The sequence below is a fragment of the Amblyomma maculatum genome, chromosome 3, assembly GCF_055883805.1.
Source record: "Amblyomma maculatum isolate TAMU_Amacu chromosome 3, ASM5588380v1, whole genome shotgun sequence".
In the NCBI taxonomy this organism is placed as follows: domain Eukaryota; kingdom Metazoa; phylum Arthropoda; class Arachnida; order Ixodida; family Ixodidae; genus Amblyomma; species Amblyomma maculatum.
The window spans coordinates 26808308-26831855 of record NC_139346.1 but is presented as its reverse complement, the minus strand read 5'-3'; the positions used below and the strand labels follow the sequence as shown (position 1 = coordinate 26831855).

Below are 23548 nucleotides of genomic sequence, written 5' to 3'. Positions count from 1 at the left end.
AGCGTTAAAGATGGCGGAAGATATGAATTCGGAAGGCCTACGACGGAAGACATCGATGGCTACACAAGACCCTTGGTTCATTTGGATTTAGAGCAAGGTGCATCCAGTGCCCCTTGCTTATCAAAAGCCAATGGATGAAGAGCTCAACAGTCTTCAACAACAAGGCATTCTGGAACCAACGCAGCATGCCGAAATGGCTACACCTTTAGTGTGGGTGCGCAAAAAGGACAGAACATTTCGTGTTTGCGGCGACTACAGGAGCACAGTTGACGCAGTGGCCAAGAAGACGGCGTACCTGCTACCGACAATCGCGGAGGTATTCGCACAGTTGCGTGGTGGAACCATCTTCTCAACGCTAGACCTATACCAGGCTTATCAGCAGCTCAAGGTCGACGACGAGACGGCCGCAGTGCTCACCGCCAACACTACAAAAGGACTGTTCCGAGTGAAAAAGTTTCCTTTTGGAATATCCGCTGCGCTGCGCCAGCGTATGATGGAGACAACACTGGCAGGAATTCCTGGGGTGAGTGTTTACCTTGACGACATTATTGCCAGTGGGAAGGACGCTAGAGAGCACGAGCAACGTCTAGACAAAGTCCTGTCGAGGCTAAGCGAGAAAGGCCTACGCCTCAAGCAAAAAAAATGCTGCTTCGGCATCAAGTCAGTCGAATTTCTCAGACATGAGATTGGCGCACAAGGCGTTCATACAACTGAGGAAAAAGTCCAGGCTATCCTTCAGGCTCCAAAGCAGACGGATAAGACTTCTCTGCAGGCTTTCCTAGGGCTTCTGGCATTTTATGACCGGTTTTTAGAAAACAGAGCTACGGTTGCCGGAGAGCTGTACAAGCCTCTGGAGAAAAACACCCTGGACGTGGGAGAAAAGGCACCAGATTGCTTTTGACAAGCTCAAGCGTTTGATTTGCTGCTCCACAGTGCTTGCGCATTACGATGAGACAAAGCCTCCACTTTTGTCAGTGGATGCATCACCATATGGCGTTAGCGTGATTCTAGCCCAGAAAGATGCATTCGGCAGAGAGGCCCCAATTGCGTTCGCGTCACGAGCTTTGGGAGCCGCAGAAAAAAACTACCTAGACAAGGAAGGTCTGGCAGTAGTTTTCGGCGTGAGCCATTTTCACCAGTACATCGCTGGCAGGCACGTGACCATATTAACGGATCACCAACCGCTCCTCGGCATCATGGCAGAAAAACAGTTACTGCTGATACTCTCGCCTAGGATGACCCGATGGTGTCTGAAGTTGGCCACGTACGATTATGATTTGGTGTGCAGGCCTGGACGCCTGCACCAAAATGCTGACGCACTCAGCAGGCTGCCACTGCCCACTCAAGTAGATGAGCCACACCCTTCGGCAGATATGCTCATGCTGGCTTCCACGCCGAGCATAAAACTGTCTCCAAATCAACTCTCAAAACTGAGCCGGGAGGATCTATTGCTGTCCCGCGTAATGAGAGCTGCGTCAAGCGGAGATCTGCACAGATTGCCTGGGCAGGAATTTTCTGCGTTCTCAAGGCTGGGACCTGAGCTCTTGCTACAGCAAGGTTCCCTTATTCGAGGTACCAAGATATTGGTTGTTCCGGCAGAAGCGAGAAAAGATGTACTGGACTTGGCACATGCAGGTCACAGGGGCGTAGTAGCCACGAAAGCGTGCGCACCGACGCACTGCCACACCGCCTCTTAGCAAACGGACGCACGACCGCTCCAATTGCAATGCCTCCTTGCACCTCCGGCTGGCGGCTTCGGAGAGACCAGCGGGGGTCCCCTCTGCCTGTGCCAACGATGACGCGTGGACGTAACCCGAGCCGTGCGTTGCCTCGGAACTGGACCGTTCTCGACCATGTGCGTGACCAGGGCACGAGAAGCAATGCCTTCTTTACAGGTGCTCGCGCTTCTCTCTTCTCTTTCTCTTCCCCTCTCTCCCAAAGCACAGTAAAGTAGTCTCTACCCAGCAATCGAATCGAGAGGTTCCTCGCGCACGGGGCTCCGACGCCCCGAACATAACAGGTTATATATCAAACTCACGGAATATCCCCTTGAAAATCCCATGTAAAAGTACAGGAAAGCTGCGTCGTATAGCGAACTCAATTTCACCGGTCCTTCGATATATCGAACTCCGCACCACGCATTGGACGGTGCACCTCCCCCAAAGACTACCGCATCCCCTCGGCCGTTTGCCGCGTGAAGTTTTCAAGCCACGCGCGGGAAGGAATGAGAGGGCACAGCTCGGCAACGGCTGGTCTAGGGCAGCGCTGCGCCCGTCCCCCGAAGGCGTGCGCATCTGCGCTGATCGCTGCCGCGCTAGCACGTGACGTCTGCAAGTCATGTGGGTGAAGGAACGAAAGGGCACCAATGCAGCAGTGGCTCTCGGGAGCGAAGCGCAAGGGTGCGCCCACTCTTCTGCTGAGCTTTATCTCTCCCCTTCCTCTCCCTTCCCCGGTCTTTGTTCGCAGCAGCATGCACTATGCATGCGCGGACAAGCCAGCTCAGCCGACTCAAGAAAACTAACTTCCTGAGCAGGATTGAAGAGCTTTATTTAGAACTTATCAACGGGAATACTTTCTCAATCATTAAAGTCAGGATACCGCAAAGGAGTTATAAGCATTTCTTATTTCACTTCGTGCATTGTGCATGGGAAGCATATGTTTAACCTAAAATTATGCTTGTGCATTACAGCAGTGGGTTACCCCAAGCAAAGAGAGCAGAATACACAGAGCAAGAACATCCAGACATTGGCAGTTCAAATTATCCAAAGAATTAGCCATGGAAGTTTGAATTAACAAGCTTTCACTGTACCACAGGAAAATGTCATACACAGCATTTTCTCTTTTACTTCATCATGCATCACTTCAGAAAAGGAGGATCTGCAAGGCATACCAGAAGGTTGGGTTAAGGGTGGACATGGGCATTATTATGTTAATGTAGTCAGAATCCCTAAACCTTCAGTTATATGTATTTTTGGTTGCAGATTCTATATCTTATTTGAAACAATGCCTTCAGCCCTTGTGTCATACCGTATTTACTCGAATCTAACGCGCCCTCGATTGTAACGCGCACCCATTTTTCGTGACCCCCACCCCCGTAAAAAAAAAAGCTCCGATTGTAACGCGCACCCGTTCTCCGCGAAAAAGAGTACCGCGCACCTAACGCTTTCATACAGCAATACAACTTTGTCTCGTTTGGAAAAGCAAAGATTTAATCTCGGTGCACTAAAAAACACACACACAAAAGGAAACGGCTTATCTTGCCAAGATTGTCACTATGCCGGCACAAGGTTCACTCGTCGTCGCTGTCAGACAACTCCTTGTCACTGCTGACGGACCAAAGCATCTCATCCTCGGTGCTGTGCATGGCATTCGATATGCCACATTTTTTAAAGGCCTTGATGACCATGGCAGACGGTATCGTGCACCACGCATCTTTCGCCCATCCAGTGAACTCTTGCAGCGAGGCACGCTTCATTCTGTTGCTGGGAGTGAATTCATGGCAGGCACTCACAAGCCATTCGGTGTACAGCGCGCGAATCCTATCTTTCACTGGCTTGTTCAAGCAAACATCGAGCGGCTGGAGCTGCGATGTCACGCCACCTGGTATCACGACAAGGTCGGTGTTGCACGCAGCGAGCTTGTCCTTGATGCGTTGGTCGAGATGGCACTTGAAAGCGTCGAGCACAAGCATCGCACGCAGGCCCAAACTGCCGCCGGGTCTCTTGCGCCAGACGTTATCGATCCAGTCGGCGACCAAGTCCGTTGTCATCCAACCTTTTTCATTGGCGCGCACAATCACGTCACTCGGAAACACGATTCCTTTCGGGAGCGTCTTGCGCCTGAATATGAGATACGGGGGCAGCTTGTGTCCATCCGCGGTGCAACAAAGCATTGCGGTGACGCGTGTTTTTTCGTGGCCGGAAGACAACACGCGCACTTGCTTCGCCCCCTTCTTTTCAACGGTTGTGGTGGCAGGCATGTCAAAGTACAGCGGTTTCTGATCGGCATTTCCAATCTGGCCGAGGTGGTAGCCGTACTTGCGGCGCAAACTTAGAACGAACCGCTGAAAACTGTGCAGCTTTTCTTCGTACTCTTCAGGCAACTTCTGGCATATCCCTGTCCGCCTTCGAAGAGAAAAGCCTTTCCTCTTCATAAAATTAGACAGCCAGCACCTGCTCGCTTTAAAGTCGCTCTGCGTTAGCCCTGTTTGTAGGGCTAGCTGCATCGCCCGGACTTTGAGCAGGTCCGTCGTCACTGGCCGCTGCGCCGCTCGCTGCTCTAGAACATATTCTGCGAGCCGCTCTTCTATTTTGGTGAACCGGCCCTGCTTCAGTCCACTGAAACCTTTTCGTGTAGCCTTGCTGCCGAAAATCTTTTCCTTCTGCTTGCGCCAGTCCCGCACGCATGTTTCCGGAACTCCGAATGCGCGTGATGCGGCCCGATTTCCGTCCGTCTCTGCACACACGATGACTTTCCGTTTAAATGCGGCATCATGATGAACTCGACGAATCTTCGGCACGTCCATACTGGTCGGTCAATCGCAGAAAACGGGTAGGCTAACCAAAGCACATGTACCAGAGCACACGAAGGACGCTACTGCAGCTAGGCATAGACAGCTAGACCAGCTAGTAGGCTCGAAGTGCATACCAGGCGGCCATTTTGAAATGCCGATGGCGATATGATATCGGAGATTTAGGGTCGTACTCGATTCTAGCGCGCACCCAATTTTTGGACACGATATATCGGAAAAAAGGTGCGCGTTAGATTCGAGTAAATACGGTATATCGGAAAAAAAGTGCGCGTTAGATTCGAGTAAATATGGTATGTTATGGAAGTTTTATCATGAATTCTAGGAAATTTATAAAATGCAACCAGCAAAAGACATGCCGTTTGGTTTTTCTTTTTTCCACATCAAGAAATGCAATAAGGGTAAAATTACTAGCCTGCCTGTCATAGGCCTCGCCATTCCAGAAAGATGCCAAAAATGTTTTTTTCTTTGTTTTTGAAGTGGCAATTTCAAAACCCTGTAACTCATGTTGACTTGGCAATGGGGGCACGAACCACTGGTGGTGCCATCTTGCTTAGCCTGATCAGTTTAAACGAACATCAATCTGGGCTAAACAGTGCATAATACTTAAGACAGGAAGCAACGGCACCAACAAAGACGTCCTGGTTTCTTACCTACTTGCTTCCTCTTCGCCAAATAAAGTTAGATGAAGTTAGTTCTACCTCATTTTTACAATGTTCACCCTTCCTGCCTCAAGCTTAGTCTGTGCCTCAGCTCAAGTTCGGAGACATGTCCCCAACCAACACCCCCATCAAACTGTAGCATTTTTTTATGACATCCTGCAAGCTCCCCAGGCAGCATCTACTGTGCAGCACACCAGCAAAGCTGTGGGGGTGGAGAGCCACTGCCCATACCTGAAGGGAGCCCTGGGACTGTTGGTCACCTTGCGAGGAGAGCGGGCCTTGATCACCATTGGCCGATGAAGCTCCTCCAGTACGGAGGGGGCCACATACGTGAAACCCTGCACAAAATAGGGATACGCACATTAACCCCCCGGCTGACCGCTCCCCACTGAAGCAAGGCAAATGTGCATCAACAACCAAAATTCAGTCTCAGAACCAGACATTATTCCAAGCAACATTTTCAGCCTGTTCATTTTTGACACACTCTTGCCCTTTCATGATTTACAGGTATGGTAAACGTATCTTTTTTTGCCACCCTAAAGAACTGGATCTGCACACGTGGTTTCCATGCACAAATTGCGAACGAACTGTTATATTTCTGACCCTGATCACCAACGTTCTTAGACAGACACAGTTGGAAAACTGCACTGGCTCGCAGCACTGTAGAGCCTGCCCAAACGATCGCCTATATGACGTCAGCTAATCACAGAATGCTGAGATTAGCCCCTCCACTGCAGTGGATGGGTAAGGCGGAAATTTTAAATGCTACTTACTCTCTTCTTTCAGCAACGCAATGAAAAATAAAACTGCATTTTTAAACACTTTTGTATGCCTATGAAAGACACCACATCATCTGACACATCTAAAGCAAGGAGTTGCAGACGCGGCTCATGTGTGTTGCCTGCTGAGTCCATGTTAGAGATGCGTCGGCAAACGCGGTGGCTAAAAGTTTGCTGGCATCATTATACCCCTTCACATATACCATATTTGCACGATTCCAACGTGCATTCCCCCCCCCCCCCCCCCCCCGAAAATGAGTGTTTAAAACTACATGCATTTACAAATCGTACTCAAAACTGAAACCAAAATAATAATAATAATAATAATAATAATTGGTTAACAGGAAGGGAAAGGCGCAGTATCTGTCACACTTGCTCTGTGGACACCTGAACCATGACATATGGGAAGGGAGGAAGGTAAGAGTGAAAGCGGAAAAAGAGAAAGAGGAGTTGTATTGGACGGCTACGGAGTAATTTCGACCACCTGGGGATCTTTAACGTGCGCCGACATGGCACAGCACGAAATCTTCAATAAACTATGGCCAGCCCCATTGCCATTGGTATCAGCAAGCTTTCGGCATGGATGCTTCCGATAAGCTGCCTCTGTTTTTTGGTTGATTTGTGTTTGACCAATCGTGTTCGATCTGTGCTTAAATCCATGGCTGCAAAAGATCGTAGACAGCGACTGGCTCCGTGAGCAAGCCCTCACACGATTAGACACCTTTAGCTGAGCATACACAGTTGAGCTTGCACCTGGTATGAAGCAGTGCTGTTGCTACCTCATAAACTACAACTTTAGTCTAGCATGGCAAGCACAGTGCAGAGGTGCAACACACTGCAGTGTCATGTAGCAGCAGTAGGTAAAGGTCATTGGCTCATTGGGCAAGGAAACCTTTCTTCTGCACTGAATCATAGTAGCAACAACTACAGTCAAACCTCAATATAACGAACACGCATATTACAAATTATTGAATATATCGAACTCTTCCGAAATTATTTTGTCAAACGTATTTTTAACTTCCCATAGCGAACGCGGTTCGGCACAAAACGGATATTACGAACTTCGCGACGCTAAGCACTACCTCACTTTAATAGCAGGAGGCAGGCTTCGTTGCACTACATGTGTGTTGTGCGGCGCAGCAAATGTTCAGGACTACCTCCGCGCGCCTGTTTGTGCGCACGGAGGTGATCTCGGAGGCCATAAGAAATCGTTCACATCTCACAATCGCTGACAGCGCCGCTTCAGCAGCAGCGGCAGTGGCGCGATCGAAGGTTGCTTTTGCCTTTTTGGTTTTTGCGTCTTTCGTGTTTTTAGTGTTAGCAGCGGCGTCGCGGCGTGGCCGTCGTAGCGTTCGGCGGAGGCTGCGTCGGTTGTCGTGTCGAGTGTGGTGCGCGGGTGTGCGTAGTGCTGTGATGGCAGTGAACGTGAAAGAGAGAGCATCACTGGCTTTAAGGACCAAGCTCAAGATAAAATCAGGGCCTTCAAGGCAGTTTACAGTTTACTGATTGACACTCTTCTCGTGAAGCTTCATGAAGAAGGACTTGAAGATCGACTTGCTGGGAGCATTAAAGCGGCATCGGACAGCGTGAAAGGTGAAACGATTGCCAACTACTTTCGGCACGCAGGTTTTGTTCCAGCAGAGGCCCGTGCATCAAGTGACGATGAGGATGATCCCGATGAAGCAGAAGCAGAGCTCCGCGAGCTCGATGAGCCTGGAACGATTTTTCGCGTTTTGTTGGTGACATGACCGCAACAATGACTGAGAGGACTTTGTAGGCGGCGACGACATCGTGGCGACCACAGCTGTACTGACGGACGCCGAAATCACTGTGGAAGTTTCTGAACATCCCGCAGACGAAGCTCAGGCTGACCCTGCAGACGATGAGAACATTCCGACTTCACAAGAAGCGCTTGCTGCATTGGATTTACTGCGCCGTCACTGCAGTGCTATTGAGAGATGTGGGTTTACCCTTGTTGAGTGTTTGCAAACTGTGAACAGGGCGTGATACGGAACACGATCAACACAAAAAAGCAGGCCGCTATAACGCAGTTCTCTGCGCGTAAATAAATGGACGTGACCCAAGTAGGCACCCTCCGAGTCGCTGTGCCTTCTCTGATTGAATTTCGCCACTCTTGCGTATATTTTCTACGAAATTTCATATTACGAATTATGGATAGAGCGAACTATTTTCCGATTTTTTAACTGTTCGTTATAATGAGGTTTCACTGTACCATGATAGTAGTAATACCCCGGTCAAACGAGCAAGTTTAGTGTCACTTTCAACGAGCGCACTCGCCTTTAGTATCATTCGGATCGTGTGACACTATGAACTTTAATGACACTCACAGCCGAACACACTCGGCGTGAAGTGAGTTTGGCGAACTCGCTACACTTTGTCCGGCAGGCGAGTGTGTAGTCTCGACAACAGGGCACTACATATTCAGTTCAGTTCAGGCGTTCAGTCGTGTCCGACTCTTCGTGACCCTATGGACCATGTCACGCCACGCTTTCCGGTCTCTCACTATCTTCCTAACATCACATAACTTCATCTGCAGTGCCTCGAGGATGCCATCTAACCATCGCGTTCGCTGCCTACCCCTTCTCCGGCAACCCTCAACCTTTCCCAACATCAAATCTTTCTCCAGCGCCTCCTCTCTTCTAATCAGATGACCAAAGTAGCTGAGCTTTAACTTTAGAATTTGACCCTCCAAAGAGCAGTCAGGGTTTATGGTCGACAATATCGACTGATTTGATCTTCTGGCAGTCCAAGGAACGCTCAAGAGTCTTCGCCAGCACCACAATTCAAACGCGTCAATTCTTCGGCGGTCAGCCTTTTTCAAAGTCCAACTCTCGCATCCATACATCACAACTGGAAAGACAATAGCACGAGTTATACGGATCTTGGTTGGCAGACTAATGTCTCTGCTCTTTACTAGGCGGTCAAGGCTAACCATTGCTCTCTTTACCAGAAGCAGGCGTCTCCTAATTTCATGGCTGCAGTCTCCTTCCGAGGTAAACTTGGAGCCCAAGAAGAGAAAATCCGTCACAGCTTCCACTTCTTCGTCCATTGATGCTCCAGGACTTGATAGGGCAAGATGCCATGATCTTTGTCTTTTTAATGTTCAGTTTAAGCCCAATCTTCTCACTCTCTTCTTGTACGCGCATCAGAAGTCTCTTGAGTTCCACTTCACTTTCTGCCATTAAAGTGGCATCATCCGCATATCTAAGGTTGTTGATACGTTTTCCAGCAATTTTCACTCCAGCTGAAGACTCGTCCAGACCGGCCTTCCTCATGATGCACTCTGCATATAGGTTAAATAGACAGGGAGACAGTATGCAGCCTTGCCTCACTACTTTCTCAATCGGAAACCAATCAGTAAGACCATGCCCAGTTCTGACTGTGGCCTTTTGCCCTTCATACAGGTTCCTGAGGAGACAGATGAGGTGAATTGGAACTCCCATCTCTTGGAGAGCTTGCCACAATCTGCCATGATCTATGCAGTCAAACGCTTTCGCATAATCAATAAAGCAGAAGTAGATGGGTTTCTGGAACTCTCTTGCTTTTTCCATGATCCAGCGAAGGTTGCCAATCTGGTCTCTAGTTCCTGTGCCCTTGCGAAACCCAGCTTGCACGTCCGGAAGCTCCCGATCCACATACTGCTGCAGCCTACCTTGGAGGATACTACATATTACTCATACATGTTTTGAGAATTACAATGTTTTGAAATGTGTATCATAATTTTATGGGCATTTCTATTAATAGGCAAGGGATTTAAGCTGTCACCAACTAAAAACGATGCGTACACTTGAATAGCTACCCTTGCTCTCAGTGCTTGCGCTAAGGCGAAGGCATTCGTCTGCTGCTGCAATTCGATGGTATGCGGTATCTCAAGCTGCATTAACGAAGTTGGAGTTATTTGTAACCCAATCTCTAGAAAGTCGTCACTTGACACGGCAGCATTTCGCTCAAGCGTCGGCCGAAGATAGCACCGTTTTTGCTTCCGCAAGCCGCCAGCTCCAAGCCAGCACCTTTACGGCGCATCCGGCCCCGCTGTCACCAGCGTCAGAAGAGTGTGCAAGAATTCGTTTTTCCTGTAAATAATAATCCCTGGAGTAAAGGAATGTCAGAAATTAATCCTTCTTGGGGATCGCTGACCTGTACCGAGTCGCTAGCAGGAGTAATTGCTGCGATACAAGCAAATTTCTGCTCACAACTTCATAGCTATCATTGCCGGCGGCGCGGCGCAGCTCACCCTTGTAGTACACGTATATGCTAGCTATGCTCCTAAGGCGTCGTCGATTTGAATTGCACATTTCTTTCATTATTTGCATTTTTCTCAAGGCAATGCCACAAGTGACCCATATATCCTATTAAGCTGGTCATACGAGAGCGCTGCCCACTGATACTTCGAAACAAACTATAGGCCTAGCAGCAACCACGGAGGAGCGCACGGCCAAGCACTACTTGCCCCGCGCGCTCTGCCGTTCACGGGTGCTCACAGGCGGCATTACAGCGGAAAGCTAGTAGCATCCGGTGCTGTGAACGCTGCGAACTTCTCACCTACTTTCGTGATGCTGTGGAAACTGGACATTTTTCGACGCTGTGTACAACTACATGCCAAGCAAACGCTGTGAAGACGTGACGATGCTGTCGTGCATGGGTGCTGCGCCACTGGACATTTCAGGCTGCATAAAAGCGCCGCCGGGCATGATTTCGTGTGGAAAATGCAAGCTGCTCTGAATAATACAACTCCTGCACTTTTCGCGCTCCAACACCGGTGACTCCGTTCCATACGTAAGCGCTACCGGCATTTTCTCAGTTAATGATGCAAATCAAAGTCGCAAAGCTACGTTCACGATAACCGCAGTTAGTAGCGTAACTATATATCATAAACGAGGTCGGTTTTGCATGTAAACAGCAGTAACCATGCATGTTTGAGAAAAGCGTGTGCGACATCACGATGCTTTTTTAGTGAAAACCATGTACGTACATACTCAAATGCACAAATAAACTGAACATTAGCTTGGGGTAATTGTGCTTGCAATAAAATTGAAGTTTAGGGTATTTTCCTGAAAACTAACTAATTTCCACATAGGGCTGCAGCATCCGCATCGGCACTACAGTCATTTTAAAATGATACTTGAGTTTGCCGTGCGACAGCGAGCACCGAAAGTGTCACTCTTCCTATGTAAGTGCACTTCGTGAAAGTGTCACTAAACTTGCCCGTGTGACTGGGGTATAAGAAAGTATGAACACAGAGAAAAATAAACAAGCTGACACAAAGCTCAAGACATGCTTCAGTCTGTACCACAGGTGTCATGAGAATGAACTATTTATAGCTAGGCTCATAGGGACCAAATAGTGACCAAAATGTGCCACAAGATTATGGTGGAAATTATGGTGAACAGTGGTGGTGGCACTTAAAATTGCACAATGCAAACTGAAGTGCATTTTGTAGTGAAACGCCACCATTACAGCCCACCATTTGACTACGCCTTGGGAAAGTATCTGTGATCTCCTGACGTATACAGTACTCTTTTCTCTTTCAGGAGAGCTCATCATGTTTCATTATAAATTACGTACCCTCCCAGTGCGCCCTCCAATTACAAGCAACGCTCCTCACTAATCATGTATAGACGATAGCGCAGCGTTTTGAATTTCCTAGATCAAGTAGTAACCACGCGGTTAACTGAACCTTTTGTCAACAAAGTGTACATCCCCGAGCCATTACACCCTCAAGTGTGGAAGCTGAAATGAATGCTACTCTAGATTAAAACTGAAATTACTGCTGGGTGAGTTAGACTTGCATCAATTTTAGGTACATCATTCTAGTCCACGTGCAATCACCATGGTTTTCAGCTTCGGCCTAAATAAAAACTGGCTCACGGATTGACACAGAAACTATCTACAAATCATCTGTAAAGACTGTACCTAACATCCACTTCTTTAGTTTTCCCCAAACTATTGCAGCAAGAGAGCAAACAAGAACAAAAGAAAAGCACGCAAAAAGAGGAGAGATTGGGGCCACTCACCACGAACACCTGGTTGACGCTGTCACTAAGCATGCCATCATCAGGACTGTCGATGGGAGTCTGCTTGGTGAACTTGGTGTCAAACTGAGACACGTCCTCATCGCTCAGCTGGGCAGAGAAGACCACAGGGAATTACTGAACACGTCCCGGATTGTTTTTTTTTGCACACTGCCTCTAGATGAAGCAGGAGGCCGTTTGAACCGTGGGCAGCATTCCCACTAAGAAAACACTAGCCATAGCTGTGAGAGGCAGAAATGAGTGAAACCTCAAAAGCAGGGCACATAAGCCCACCTGCTCTAGGAATGGCATGCTCAGGACTGGCACCTTCCCCAACAACACACAGCACCACCCAGTGAGAGAGATGGCCTTAGCAAGTAGTAACGACTCTCTCCTCTCTTACATGGTAGAGCATGGCCTGCATTTCCTTGTGCGAGAAGACATGGAGACCGACAGCCAAAGGCTTTCCACCCACAACTGGCAAAGGTGGCAATCTGGCAAACATAGTAGCCCTCCAAATGAAATGAAATGAAACTACATGCATAGCAAGGTCTTCTGGGGAGGGGAGTATAGTTGGCTGATTGGCTTTGTTAACCAATGCAATTCCTGCCATTTTGCACCACTCACCACCCTTCCTTATGCCCACACCTCAATGAACTGCACCCCCAAATTATGTGAAGATCACCATAATCACCACATTGTGATAAAACTGCCCGACATAGATATAAAGCCCCGCTTTGTTCGTTGCACAAACATGCCTACATGAGCTTTCTAAAAGGGATCCAAAGGGTCGACTGCCATCTCAACGGAGCTCGCCAATTTTACGGCTCCTGCCAATCGGACATGCCATGTGGTCTCTTGACATCCCACCAGCCAAGTGGTGCCTGGCCACGTCACCTGGCAATTAACTCCACCTACCAGGGACATGATCATAATTTTTTGCCTAAAGTGCCAGTGTCTAGTACCATGCGAGCGTTGGTTTTTGTGGAGAATGCAACTTTCAGTATTATCCAAGTTGCCTTGATGATGGTGCAGGCAACTTTTCTAGAAGCGGTGAACTTCTGAGACTGCCAACCAACACAGTTTTGTTTTCTCTGCTAAATGTAATGCAGCCCGAAATTAAAGGCTGCCAGATGAAGTAAGTAAGTCACAAGCATGTCGCAAACTGGTCCAATGAGACCACATTTCCACCCAGCGCCCTGGCCACTTCACGTTATTTGATCACTGTCGAGAACCGATTCCTTCCTGGAGGGGATCACAGTTAGAATAAGAGTGCCATTCCACCTTAGTCCTCTCTATCGCAATGACTGAAAAAACACTGAGGTATCATACCAGGACAATGACAAAAAGTGCCCTGTCGAGAATTCATTGCCACAGGTAACATCCCCCCCAAGTGAAATTGAAAACAATTCAGTTCTCGAGTACCACTGGCGCCTGATGACACAGTTCTCACCTGCCTGCACTTGTGTCCAACTGAGCACGAAAAACAGTGACTGCAAACAGTACAGTCTAGGCCAGAACAATATGGAGCCCGCTTCAGCGACCGTACTTCTCCCACAAATCACCAAAAACAACTTTGGTTTCAAAAGCTGATATTTATGCAAATCGATACTGCCTGCGAGCATGTGCGCAAATGCAGCTGACCTTCCTACATCTCCCTCACGACAAATGGGAGGAGCAATAATGCTGCTGTGGCCCATGACTGCATGCATTAAGGAGACCAGTGGCACTGCAAACATCCAAACTGACCAGCTGGGGCTTGATGGGGGGGTCCACGCGCCGGGCCAGTACGTCCTCCCAGTTGACATGCCGGAAGAAGGGGTGCACCTTGATGTCCTGTGCATCCCTCGGGCCACTGCCCAGCCGCTGGAGGACGTTGCGCCTCAGCAGCTGAGGAGAGGTGGGGGGGGGCACGTGTCAGGCTTGCAGCCATGAGAAGCACTGACAGGTGCAAAGCTCGAAGCTACCGAGCACACCTCTCGACATCGAAAAAAGGTACAAAAAAAAGTATAAAAGAGGGAGAGAAAACAAGCAGCAACAGCGCACACATACTCGTGCCAAATGGTCATGCAATGGCGACCAGAAACACATGAAACTAAAAAGCAGGCAAAGTTAAGGTGCACAAACAGCCAAGCACCTGATTTAAATTGAATTTTTCTTAATGTAAAGATACGAGACTCAGCTGTCCCAAAGTCAGCTTTACAGTACAGGTATGAACAGAAGTAAATTCAGCACGGTATTGCACTTTAAAATCTTTCACAGATTGCCTAAGTAAACCCAGCAGCTGTGGTAGGTGCAGGCACAACACACTGACTACCCCTGTCCCTAACTCACCTTCCTTAGAAGATCCCGTGCATCAGGTGTTAGGTAAGGAGGGAGGTTTAGCCGACAGCGTAGGATCTGAAATGACCAATGGGTAATACATGTGCACTGTTATTCGGAGTGCCAGAATGTGCAATTAACAGTGCCCGCCCGGGCCTTTTGGGTATTTGAATAAATAAATAAATAAATAAATAAACAACAGCCTCAAACAGCCAGCAAGAGAGCATGACTTCCCAAAAATCACTATCACGAAAGGTTGACTGAAGTTCTATGAGAAGTGAAACAAAAGACTAGAATGTCTTGGTACAAGACTTCTACACAGCATTACACTTCTTTCCTCTTTAGTTTTCTGTTTACCTTCCATTAAGTGTTGAAGCAGCTATGGCTATGGCATCACAATTCTGAAAAACTCTAGAGAACCACATTCTAACAAGTCACAGATGAAACCTTTTTTTCCATCTATGCTGCGAAGCATATCGATGGGTTCTACCTAGTCTACAACCCTCTGTTCTGGAAGCAAACACTAGCCTACACAGCAGGAATTTATTACCTTCTTTTTAAAAGCACACTTAAGCATTGCCTCAGCATCATCACCTAAGTGCTCCAGAACTGCGTATAGTGAGTGGAACACAAAGCATACAAAAATATAATGCTCACCTTTTCTATTGTTTTTTTTCTATTCTCAGCGGTGTATGGAGGCTGAAAAAAAGATGAAAAAAGTTATACCAATTAAAACACTAGTCACAAGTTTGGTGAAAAAGAGAGAGAGCCTGATAATTCAAATTTGTTTTGTTGTGTGCAAGAAGGAAGCAGCCACAAAAACTACTGGTCGCGGTAGCTTGACGAGGTGACTGCCCCTACAAGTGATGACAGCGGATGCACGTACAATTCAATTTAAAACAACATTCACAGATATATCTTGCATACAAAAAACTTAAATAATGATTGCTATCCATACTTAAAATAATATATATGCAATACAGTCGAGCCCGGATATATCGAATTTCGGTTCGAACTCACGGAATATCCCTTTGAAAATCCCATGTAAAAGTATAGGAAAGCCGCGTCATATATCGAACTCAATTTCACCGGTCGTTCGATATATCGAACTCCGCACCACGCACTGGAAAGTGTGCCTTTCCAAAAGACCATCGCATCACCCTCGGCCGTTTGCCGCGTGACGTTTTCAAGCCACGCGCGGAAGTAATGAGAGGGGACAGTTCGGCTAGGGCAGCGCCGCGTCCATTCCCTAAAGGCTCGCGCATTTGCGGTTATCGTTTCCCGCCGGCGCGCCAGCACGTGACTGACGTTTGCAAGCCATGTGCGTGAATGAACCAGAGAGAACCGGTGGGAACAAGTGGGGGAAAACGCGACAGAGCGAAGCGCAAGGGTGTGCCCATTCTTTTGCCGAGCTATCTCTCTCCTTTCTCTTTCCCAGCCTTTGTTCGCAGTAGCACGCGCTATGCATGCACCAAGCCAGCTCAGCCCGTTTTCAGACAGAACGTCGGACACTTTCCCCAGCGTGTGTTGCGAACCCTCTGCGCGCAGACGTTCCAACAAGTTGGAAATTTTTTGCTCTGTCGCTGCGGCTCGTTGCTTGCATGTGAGCGAGCTGGCCTTAACGTTTTTTTTTTTTTTTCCAAATTCTCGAGTGCAAAAGTGAAGGATGGGTTCATTATGCGAGTGAGTTGATTACGCGTCAAATGCGGTATCGTTTTTTCGCATCGTAAGTGCTGTTCCAAGCCGATTTCTGTATATCGAATTATCGATATATCGAACTATTTCGCGATCCCCTTCGAGTTCGATACAGTCGAACCCGGTTATATCGAACCCGGATATATCGAATTTTGGTTATATCGAACTCACGGAATATCCCCTTGAAAATCCCATGTAAAAGTATAGGAAAGCCGCGTCATATATCGAACTCAATTTCACCGATCGTTCGATATATCGAACTCCGCACCACGCACTGGAAAGTGTGCCTTCCCCAAAGACGATCGCATCACCCTTGGCCGTTTGCCGCGTGACTTCTTCAAGCCACGTGCGGAAGGAATGAGAGGGGACAGCTCTGGACAGCGCCGCGCCCATTGCCCAAAGGCGCGCGCATCTGCAGTTATCGTTTCCCGCGCGCCAACACATGACGTTTGTAAGCCATGTGCATGGGTGTGCCCATTCTTTTGCCGAGCTACCTCTTTCAGCACGCGCTGCGCATGCGCCAAGCCAGCTCAGCCCGTTTTCAGACAGACGTCGGATGCTTTCTCCAGCGTGTATTGCGAACCCTCTGCGGGCGGCGGCTGATGTGGCTATGGCGCCTGCCGACGTTAAGAAGCAGCAGCTCTCTGTTTTTCTTTTTTTTTGTTTTTTTTTTTTTGCGAGAGTCATCCTTTTTTACTGTTGTGCTGTACGCGCGACGTAGCGTAAGATAGCGGCAGGCCTTTTTTTTTTTTTTTGGCGGGAGCCGTTTATCTTTGCATGTATGAATCAACAGAAGCACGCGGTCTGCTGCTGCGATCATGACGCCCGCCCCATGCACGGCGTGATAAATCGAACCAGGCTTGTGCAATCAAGCCATCACAGGCACTCTGCCAAGTTCGTTCCCCGCCACCAGAGGAGCTATAAAAAGATAAACATGCCCTGACGTTATCGCTTTTGCTTTATCGCTGCGCAGCATCTTGGCACGCTGCCAAGAAATGAGCTGTGGATGCGACGACCCAAACGGAGTGACGCGCGCCATCCACATGCAAGCGAAAACACGCGCGATTTCTGCCAGCAACACAGAACCCTTGTATTGAGCTGTCGCGGCGGCTCGAGCGGCAAGAGGGACGCAGTTCCAACAAGTTTGTAATTTTTCGCTCTGACACTGAGATCGCTCAATCGCTTGCATGTGAGCGAGCTGGTCTTAACGCATTTTTTTTTTTTTCAAATTCTCGGGTGCAAAAGTGGAGGGTGGGTTCATTATGCGAGTGGGTTGATTACGCGACACATGCGGTATCGTTTTTTGGCATCGTAAGTGCCGTCACAAGCCGATTTTTGTGTATCGAATCATCGATATATCGAACTATTTCGCGATCCCCTTCGAGTTCGATATATCCGGGTTCGACTGTATACTAAAAAAAAAATAACACAAGGTCAACAGTTACTAACAAAAGTAAATTAGATGTAGCAATCAGAAACAACGAACAGACAATACAACATGATCACGTTCGAACAAAAATATTTCGAAAGGCCTCTTTTTTTAGTATGCAGGTGATATGAATTTTACTATGTTCAAAATCATTTATGGGGGGGACATATAGATCGAAGTGAAATTCTTTAATTTTTGTAGTAGAGCAATGAAACTTGGCATGCTTATTGGAAAGTGTACTGAATGGCTAATTACAAAGCTTCATTAAGATATTTCCAGTAGTTTTGACTTAAAAAATTTATACTTGCCTCGCTGTTTACCAAACTTTCAGAAAGCCTGGCGTGACAAAAACATGGTAGAAGCCCATAGCTGGTCTTATATTTTAACCATATGAATGATTCATACAGTGACATTTTTCAAATATTTTTATCAACCTTATTTTTTTTACACAGAACTTTACATCCATGCTTGCATAACACTCATTTTCACCTTTTCCAAATACAGCAGAACCTCGGTGATACAAATCTCACAGGGTCGCGAAAAAAAATCATATCATCCAAGCATTCGTATCATCAAAACGAATGAAAATAAGAATGCAGAAGCATAGGAAAGGCAGTCGAGCATATCTGTGTACATCTGGGGAAGGTTTATTACGGTCGCGCGGTCATAGCTCGCCACTCGCGGTGCACACAGCGGGACAGGCGATCACTACGTCGGCGATGCACGGGCAGCGTGCCTCCGCGAACTTTTCGTGACGCGTACAGCACAAGAGGCACGCCGCGGGGCCGCAGACTGCTCGCGATGCCGCCGCATGCACTGCCGACTACTACTCACGGCCGCGCGCCGCAGCAAACTTTTCGCGGCATGGAAAATGATTGCGATGCCGGCGATGCACGGTCCGCCCGCCTCCGCATAATTTTTGCGGCACATACAGCATGACTGGAGATGGCGACATGCGGGCCACACGGCACTGCAAACTGCTCCCAGATCGCGATCAGGGAGTCAGCGATGTCCGGTCCGTGCGCCCTCACCGAATATGTCGCCGCCAGCTACGACAAATGTGCCGTCTGCAGTTTGTGGGCCACGCGCCGCTTAAAGCTTTTTGCGGCGTGAGCCCGACAGAAAATCACAACGTCGGCGAGGTGCGGACCACGCGTCACCGCGAACTGCTCGTGATTCGTACATACAGCGCGGCTACCGATCGCAGAGTCAATGACGTGCGGGCAAGCCGCAGTGCTCAAGGTTGCGGTCGCAGTTCGCGCATTCGTAAGAGACTGCCGGTCACACGTACTTCGAGAGTTGCAAGTGTGAATAGACCTGTGGGAGTGTTCAGACCATCCAAAATTTTGCATATTGTACACAATGCACTCTGGTCGGAGAATTTCGCGAATTGGTATCACTGAGATTTTACTCTAGCTAAAAAGTAAAAAAAAAACGATAGCATATTTTAAACATACGGGAATGTCACTGCATAAAGAATTTATCAAGGAATATAATGCAGCAAACCTCATTAAAATCAAGCAAGCGCTTGTGTCCTCTCCTGTTCCTTTTAGTCTTGTGTTTTCGTGCTGCTTTAAGATGAATCAAGCCATTGCCGTGCTACGCTTTCTGCAAGCAGGCCAGTCGGATCAAAAAGCACTTTTGAGAAAACTGACATTCGAGAAGCGTTGATTTCGACTCAGTCCTCGCTTCGTCCGATTTATTTGCTGCTGACCGCTTCTCTTCCTGGATAGGAGGCTTGAGTTCACGCTTCCCGCATGCATACTTCGTTCTATACTTCTGCACTGCGCACCGCTGCATCACTGCCACACAAAGCCTCGCGCAACAGTGGGGGTGACGAAAAATATAGAACGGCAGCCGCGGACTCAAACTACCGAGCAGTTGACAAAAGCATGTGCGAATGAGGCGGGAGCAGACGCCGCAAGCAATGGAGAGCTTTTCAGCAGCCACTCAGAGCACGCTGAGCGCAACGTGACTAGCGCGACCAATCAGCGCCTAGGAGTGGCTCAGAGAGCATGGAGGAAGAAAAAACTAGGAGGGAGCGTGCGCAGCCTCCACAAGCCAACTTCGTGACGCCGCTCCCTTCTCTCTCTTGCGCGCAACGATTCTTGGGAATTTAGCCAACATAGTTGCCAGACTGAAAAGGAGCAGCGTACATGGTATTCTTTAGTGACTTTAAATGCCCCAGCGAAAGCCTACCGGAGTAAACTACAGAAAGTTGACGAGACTTCGGAGTGAACTACCGAAGTCTCATCGTAACACATAAGTTACTTTGTTTACAAATGTTTATAGGCACACTGGTGAGAACTGGAGGTGGGCTTTTCATCCTCGGTTTCGTCAGGGAGACTATGACTTCGACATAATGTTGCATGCCGAGAGAACTGCTCCAGCATAATGTGTATTTGAGGTGAAACAAACAAGTTTCATCTCGAACAATACAGTCAAACCCGAATATAACGAACTCGGATAGAGCGAATTATGTTTTATATCGAACACTCGAATTTCCACTAGCATTATGCATATAAAATGTATTTTTTATAACGAACTACACACCGGATATAGCGAACTCAGCGCGCGCGACCGGTCGCCAAACACCTGTCAACGGGCGGGCCTTTGTGCCGGCTCCGAGTTCTCTCCGGGCAGCCCACGCTGCCGGGCCGCAATACTTCTAGCGCATGCCGTTGTCAGATGGGAGGGGGATTGGCAACGGCTCCGTTCCCCAAGGTCTCACACAGCGCATACGTCATCACGCGTCCGCTAGGGTGCTTCTGCTGCTTCTACGCCGATGCCACGCTTCCGTAAAACGCAGGAGGGGCTCTCTACAGCAGCTTCCACGAGGGACCCTCCTGTACGCATGCGCGGCCGTCGCCCGGAGTAGCTTGAGTAGCCTTTAAAATCCGCGCCATCGGCCAGCCTCTCTTTGCAGCGCTCCTATTTGGCAGCTGCCTACCATGTCACCAAAGACGTTCGAGCAGCTCCGGACCTATTGCGCTTCGAGAAAGAAGCAACACCGGCCAGAATTGGTTTCAAGTTTGGGCGAAGGGAAGGCAGCCTCCGAACAACGAACGCGTCAGTGGCGAACTTTCCCGCATCCTCGGAGCTTTCTTTGTTCGCGTTTGCAAGTCGTGCTGCTGCTATCCTCACGATTCCGGACGTGCCTACGTTGCTGCTGGCTTGCATTCCGGCGCTACATCCTGCAAGATGACGACGAAGCAGCGGCGTGCCCTACCGCTTTCCGACAAGCTGGAGATAATTCGCCGCGTTGAAAAAAAGTCTGACGTTGCCGCGCATTTCAAGATTCCGCGGAGCACGTTAAGCACCATTTTGAAAAACCAGTCGGCCATCAGAGGCAATGCACAGGAACGACCAAATGGTGACGGCTTTCGCCACCGCAAGCCGGCTTACGACCAAGTAGAGAAAGCGCTGTACCAATGGTTCTTGGACGTTCGCGCGCGAAATCTGCCGGTCTCTGGCCCCATGCTACAACAGAAGGCAAAAGATTTTGCCTTCGTCCTGGACGTCGAGGGGTTTACAGCGGGCAGTGGTTGGCTCCAACGATTTAAAGACCGCTACTCCATCCCCGGGAAGGTGGTTGCAGGTGAAAGCCAAGCAGTGGACGCTGAGAGTGCTGAAAAGTGGGTGCAAGACGTGTGGCGTGCTGTCACGGAGAGATACGAACCGTGCAATATTTTTAACACCGACGAGACTGCCTTGTTTTGGCAACTGCTGCCGAGCAGAACCTTGGCGCTAAAGAATGAGAAGTGCCAAGGCGGCAAATTGAATAAGGCCCGAGTCACCGTTCTTCTCACGACAAACATGGACGGTTCATCAAAGCTGCGGCCGCTTGTCATAGGCAAGTTCAAGTCTCCTATGTGCCTATGTGAGGAACTTGCAACGAGCGGGCGAAAGATTTGCCTCCTCCTCGATAACTGTTCTGCGCACCACTGCGGCGTCACGCTCAAGAACATCAAGCTTTGTTTCCTGCCACCGAACGCAACAGCGGTTTTGCAGCCCCTCGATCAGGGGATCATCCGCGCTTTCAAGCTGGGCTACAGGAAACGCGTCGTTGAGCGGCTGTTGGTGAAATTGCGGGTTAACGACGAGCTCAAGATTAATTTGCTGGCCGCAATAGAAATGGTTAACTGTGCCTGGCAAGACGCAATCCACAATCCGCAACTGCTTCCACCATGCTGGACTATGTCGAGAGGATGCAGAAGCTGCTAGTGAAGCGCGCACTGTGCAAGATGACAGCGATGTTGCCACGCTGTGGGAAGAACTCGCTGATGTTCCGGACGCTGTGCCCGAAGAAGTTGCCCTGGAGGATTTTCTCACTGTTGACGACAACGTAGCCGTGACAGCGAGCCCGCTGGACTCTGAAATTGTTGCCGACATGCTGGCATCTGGTGCGAACGAGGAGACCGAGGAGCCGCCGCCGGAGGACGATCGCCCTCGCCCGACGTTGCACGAAGCCCTCGCTGCTACCGATCTGCTGCGCCGATACTGCTCCGGAATACGGGGAAGCGGACTGGAGTTTGTGGAAATGATGTCGCGTGTGGAAAGTGCGATTCTCGCTGATGGAGTTAAATGCAGTGTTCAGGCGAAGATCACTGCCTACTGCAAATAAGTGAGCATTTATCTGCAATAAATTTCTTTTGTAGATTCATGGTGAGCGGCACGGTTTTTCCTTAGTTAGTGCGTTTTCGCTGCGCTGTCTGGACATCGTGTATAACGAATTTGGTACTGAAGTTCGTTATAAACGGGTTTGGTTATAGCGAAATACTTTATATAGAGAACAAATTGCGTTGAATTACGCAGTTCGTTATAACCGGGTTTGACTGTACATGCACATGCCCTAGATGACAAGCAAACATTTCGTTTCTCGAGGAGTGCGCATAACAGGATACTCACTGTTGGAGCGACAGCCCCGGGCGGTATATCCATGTAGTTTTAGCATACCGGCACGCAGCATATGGCTCTACTTGTTGGGTTAGTTGATTTGATTCCATGCTTGTGGGACTCAGCTGTCAGCGCACAAAGACTAAGCAATGATCAGCGCTTCCTCTCGTCCTTCATGTTCTTGTGCTTCGTCTTTGTGCGCCGAGCCCACAAGCCTTTCATATGACGCAGTTGAGGGGACCCAGCCGAACGTAGTGAAAAAACACAGGTGCACAGTGTGGCGGCGGCAGCCCATACGGCATCAGTCCGTCTAAAAGTCCAAAGTTCCATCCATCGTCTTCTCGCAGCACGCCCCTCAGGTTTCTAGCGCAGGCATTGCAGAAGGCATTCCGTCAGTGCAGAGCGAGCGAAATGATAGAGGAAACTCAACATGTGAAACCGCACAAACCAGCTACTGGCTACCGCTTGCCGTGTCACGTGACTGCCAATTTCCCATGACGCTTTCCACTATATTTTATGACTAGGCTGCACTTTTCCGCCGTGACACTCCCTCCTAGTTTTTTTTTCTTCCTCCATGTCTGCGAGGCCTTTGCATTTTTGGTGTTTGTGCATTTATTTTTATCCTAGACAAGTAGCTCCGATGGAAAAAGTTGTGCATTTATTTTTATCCTAGACAAGTAGCTCCGATGGAAGAAGTACTGCGGTGAAACAAGCTTTCCAGTGGTACAAAAATTTTCGCGATCAGTGTTATGGATGCGGAGTTATTGCGCTCGGAAATCGACCATTTTTGCGGACATTTCGGCCTGTGTTTTGCTACAAGTGGTCGCAAAAATAAGTTTTTTCAGAACTTGTTTTGCAATGTGATTGAACAGGACGTGTCGTCCTTCCGTCCTTCGTGTACTTTTTGCACTATTTTCCATCATGAACAGGACTTGTAGATTCCGAATGTGATTTTTTATCAAATCTGATGTTTCGCGAAATTTTCACCATTTGATCCCCACGTCCCCATTAACATTGATCGATGTGTATCTGTTAAAGACTGCAGGGAATAGTTATTACGGTGTGTAGGAACGTGCCAGTGCTGGGGATGACTGGTGTTGTACTGAAATGTATTTGGTGCAAGTTTGGATAGATTAGCAAAGAAGGCATAATTTCTTTTAGTGGCAGTACGATATGCAAGTAAACCCTCGTAAACACGAACTCGC

At 48.6% G+C, this 23548-nt stretch overlaps 1 protein-coding gene across 2 annotated transcripts in view; it reads right to left on the bottom strand.

The window, feature by feature from the left end:
• S6k (Ribosomal protein S6 kinase) overlaps positions 1-23548 on the bottom strand; it is a 96695-nt gene that overhangs the window by 19422 nt on the left and 53725 nt on the right. For both annotated transcript variants that reach the window (XM_084597392.1, XM_084597393.1), the window contains exons 10-14: positions 14981-15022; positions 14336-14401; positions 13751-13891; positions 12005-12112; positions 5422-5528 (exon numbers count right to left, since the gene is read on the bottom strand). In XM_084597392.1, coding sequence (XP_084453518.1) covers positions 5422-5528; positions 12005-12112; positions 13751-13891; positions 14336-14401; positions 14981-15022 — 464 coding nt within the window. The remainder of the gene's footprint in view (positions 1-5421; positions 5529-12004; positions 12113-13750; positions 13892-14335; positions 14402-14980; positions 15023-23548) is intronic.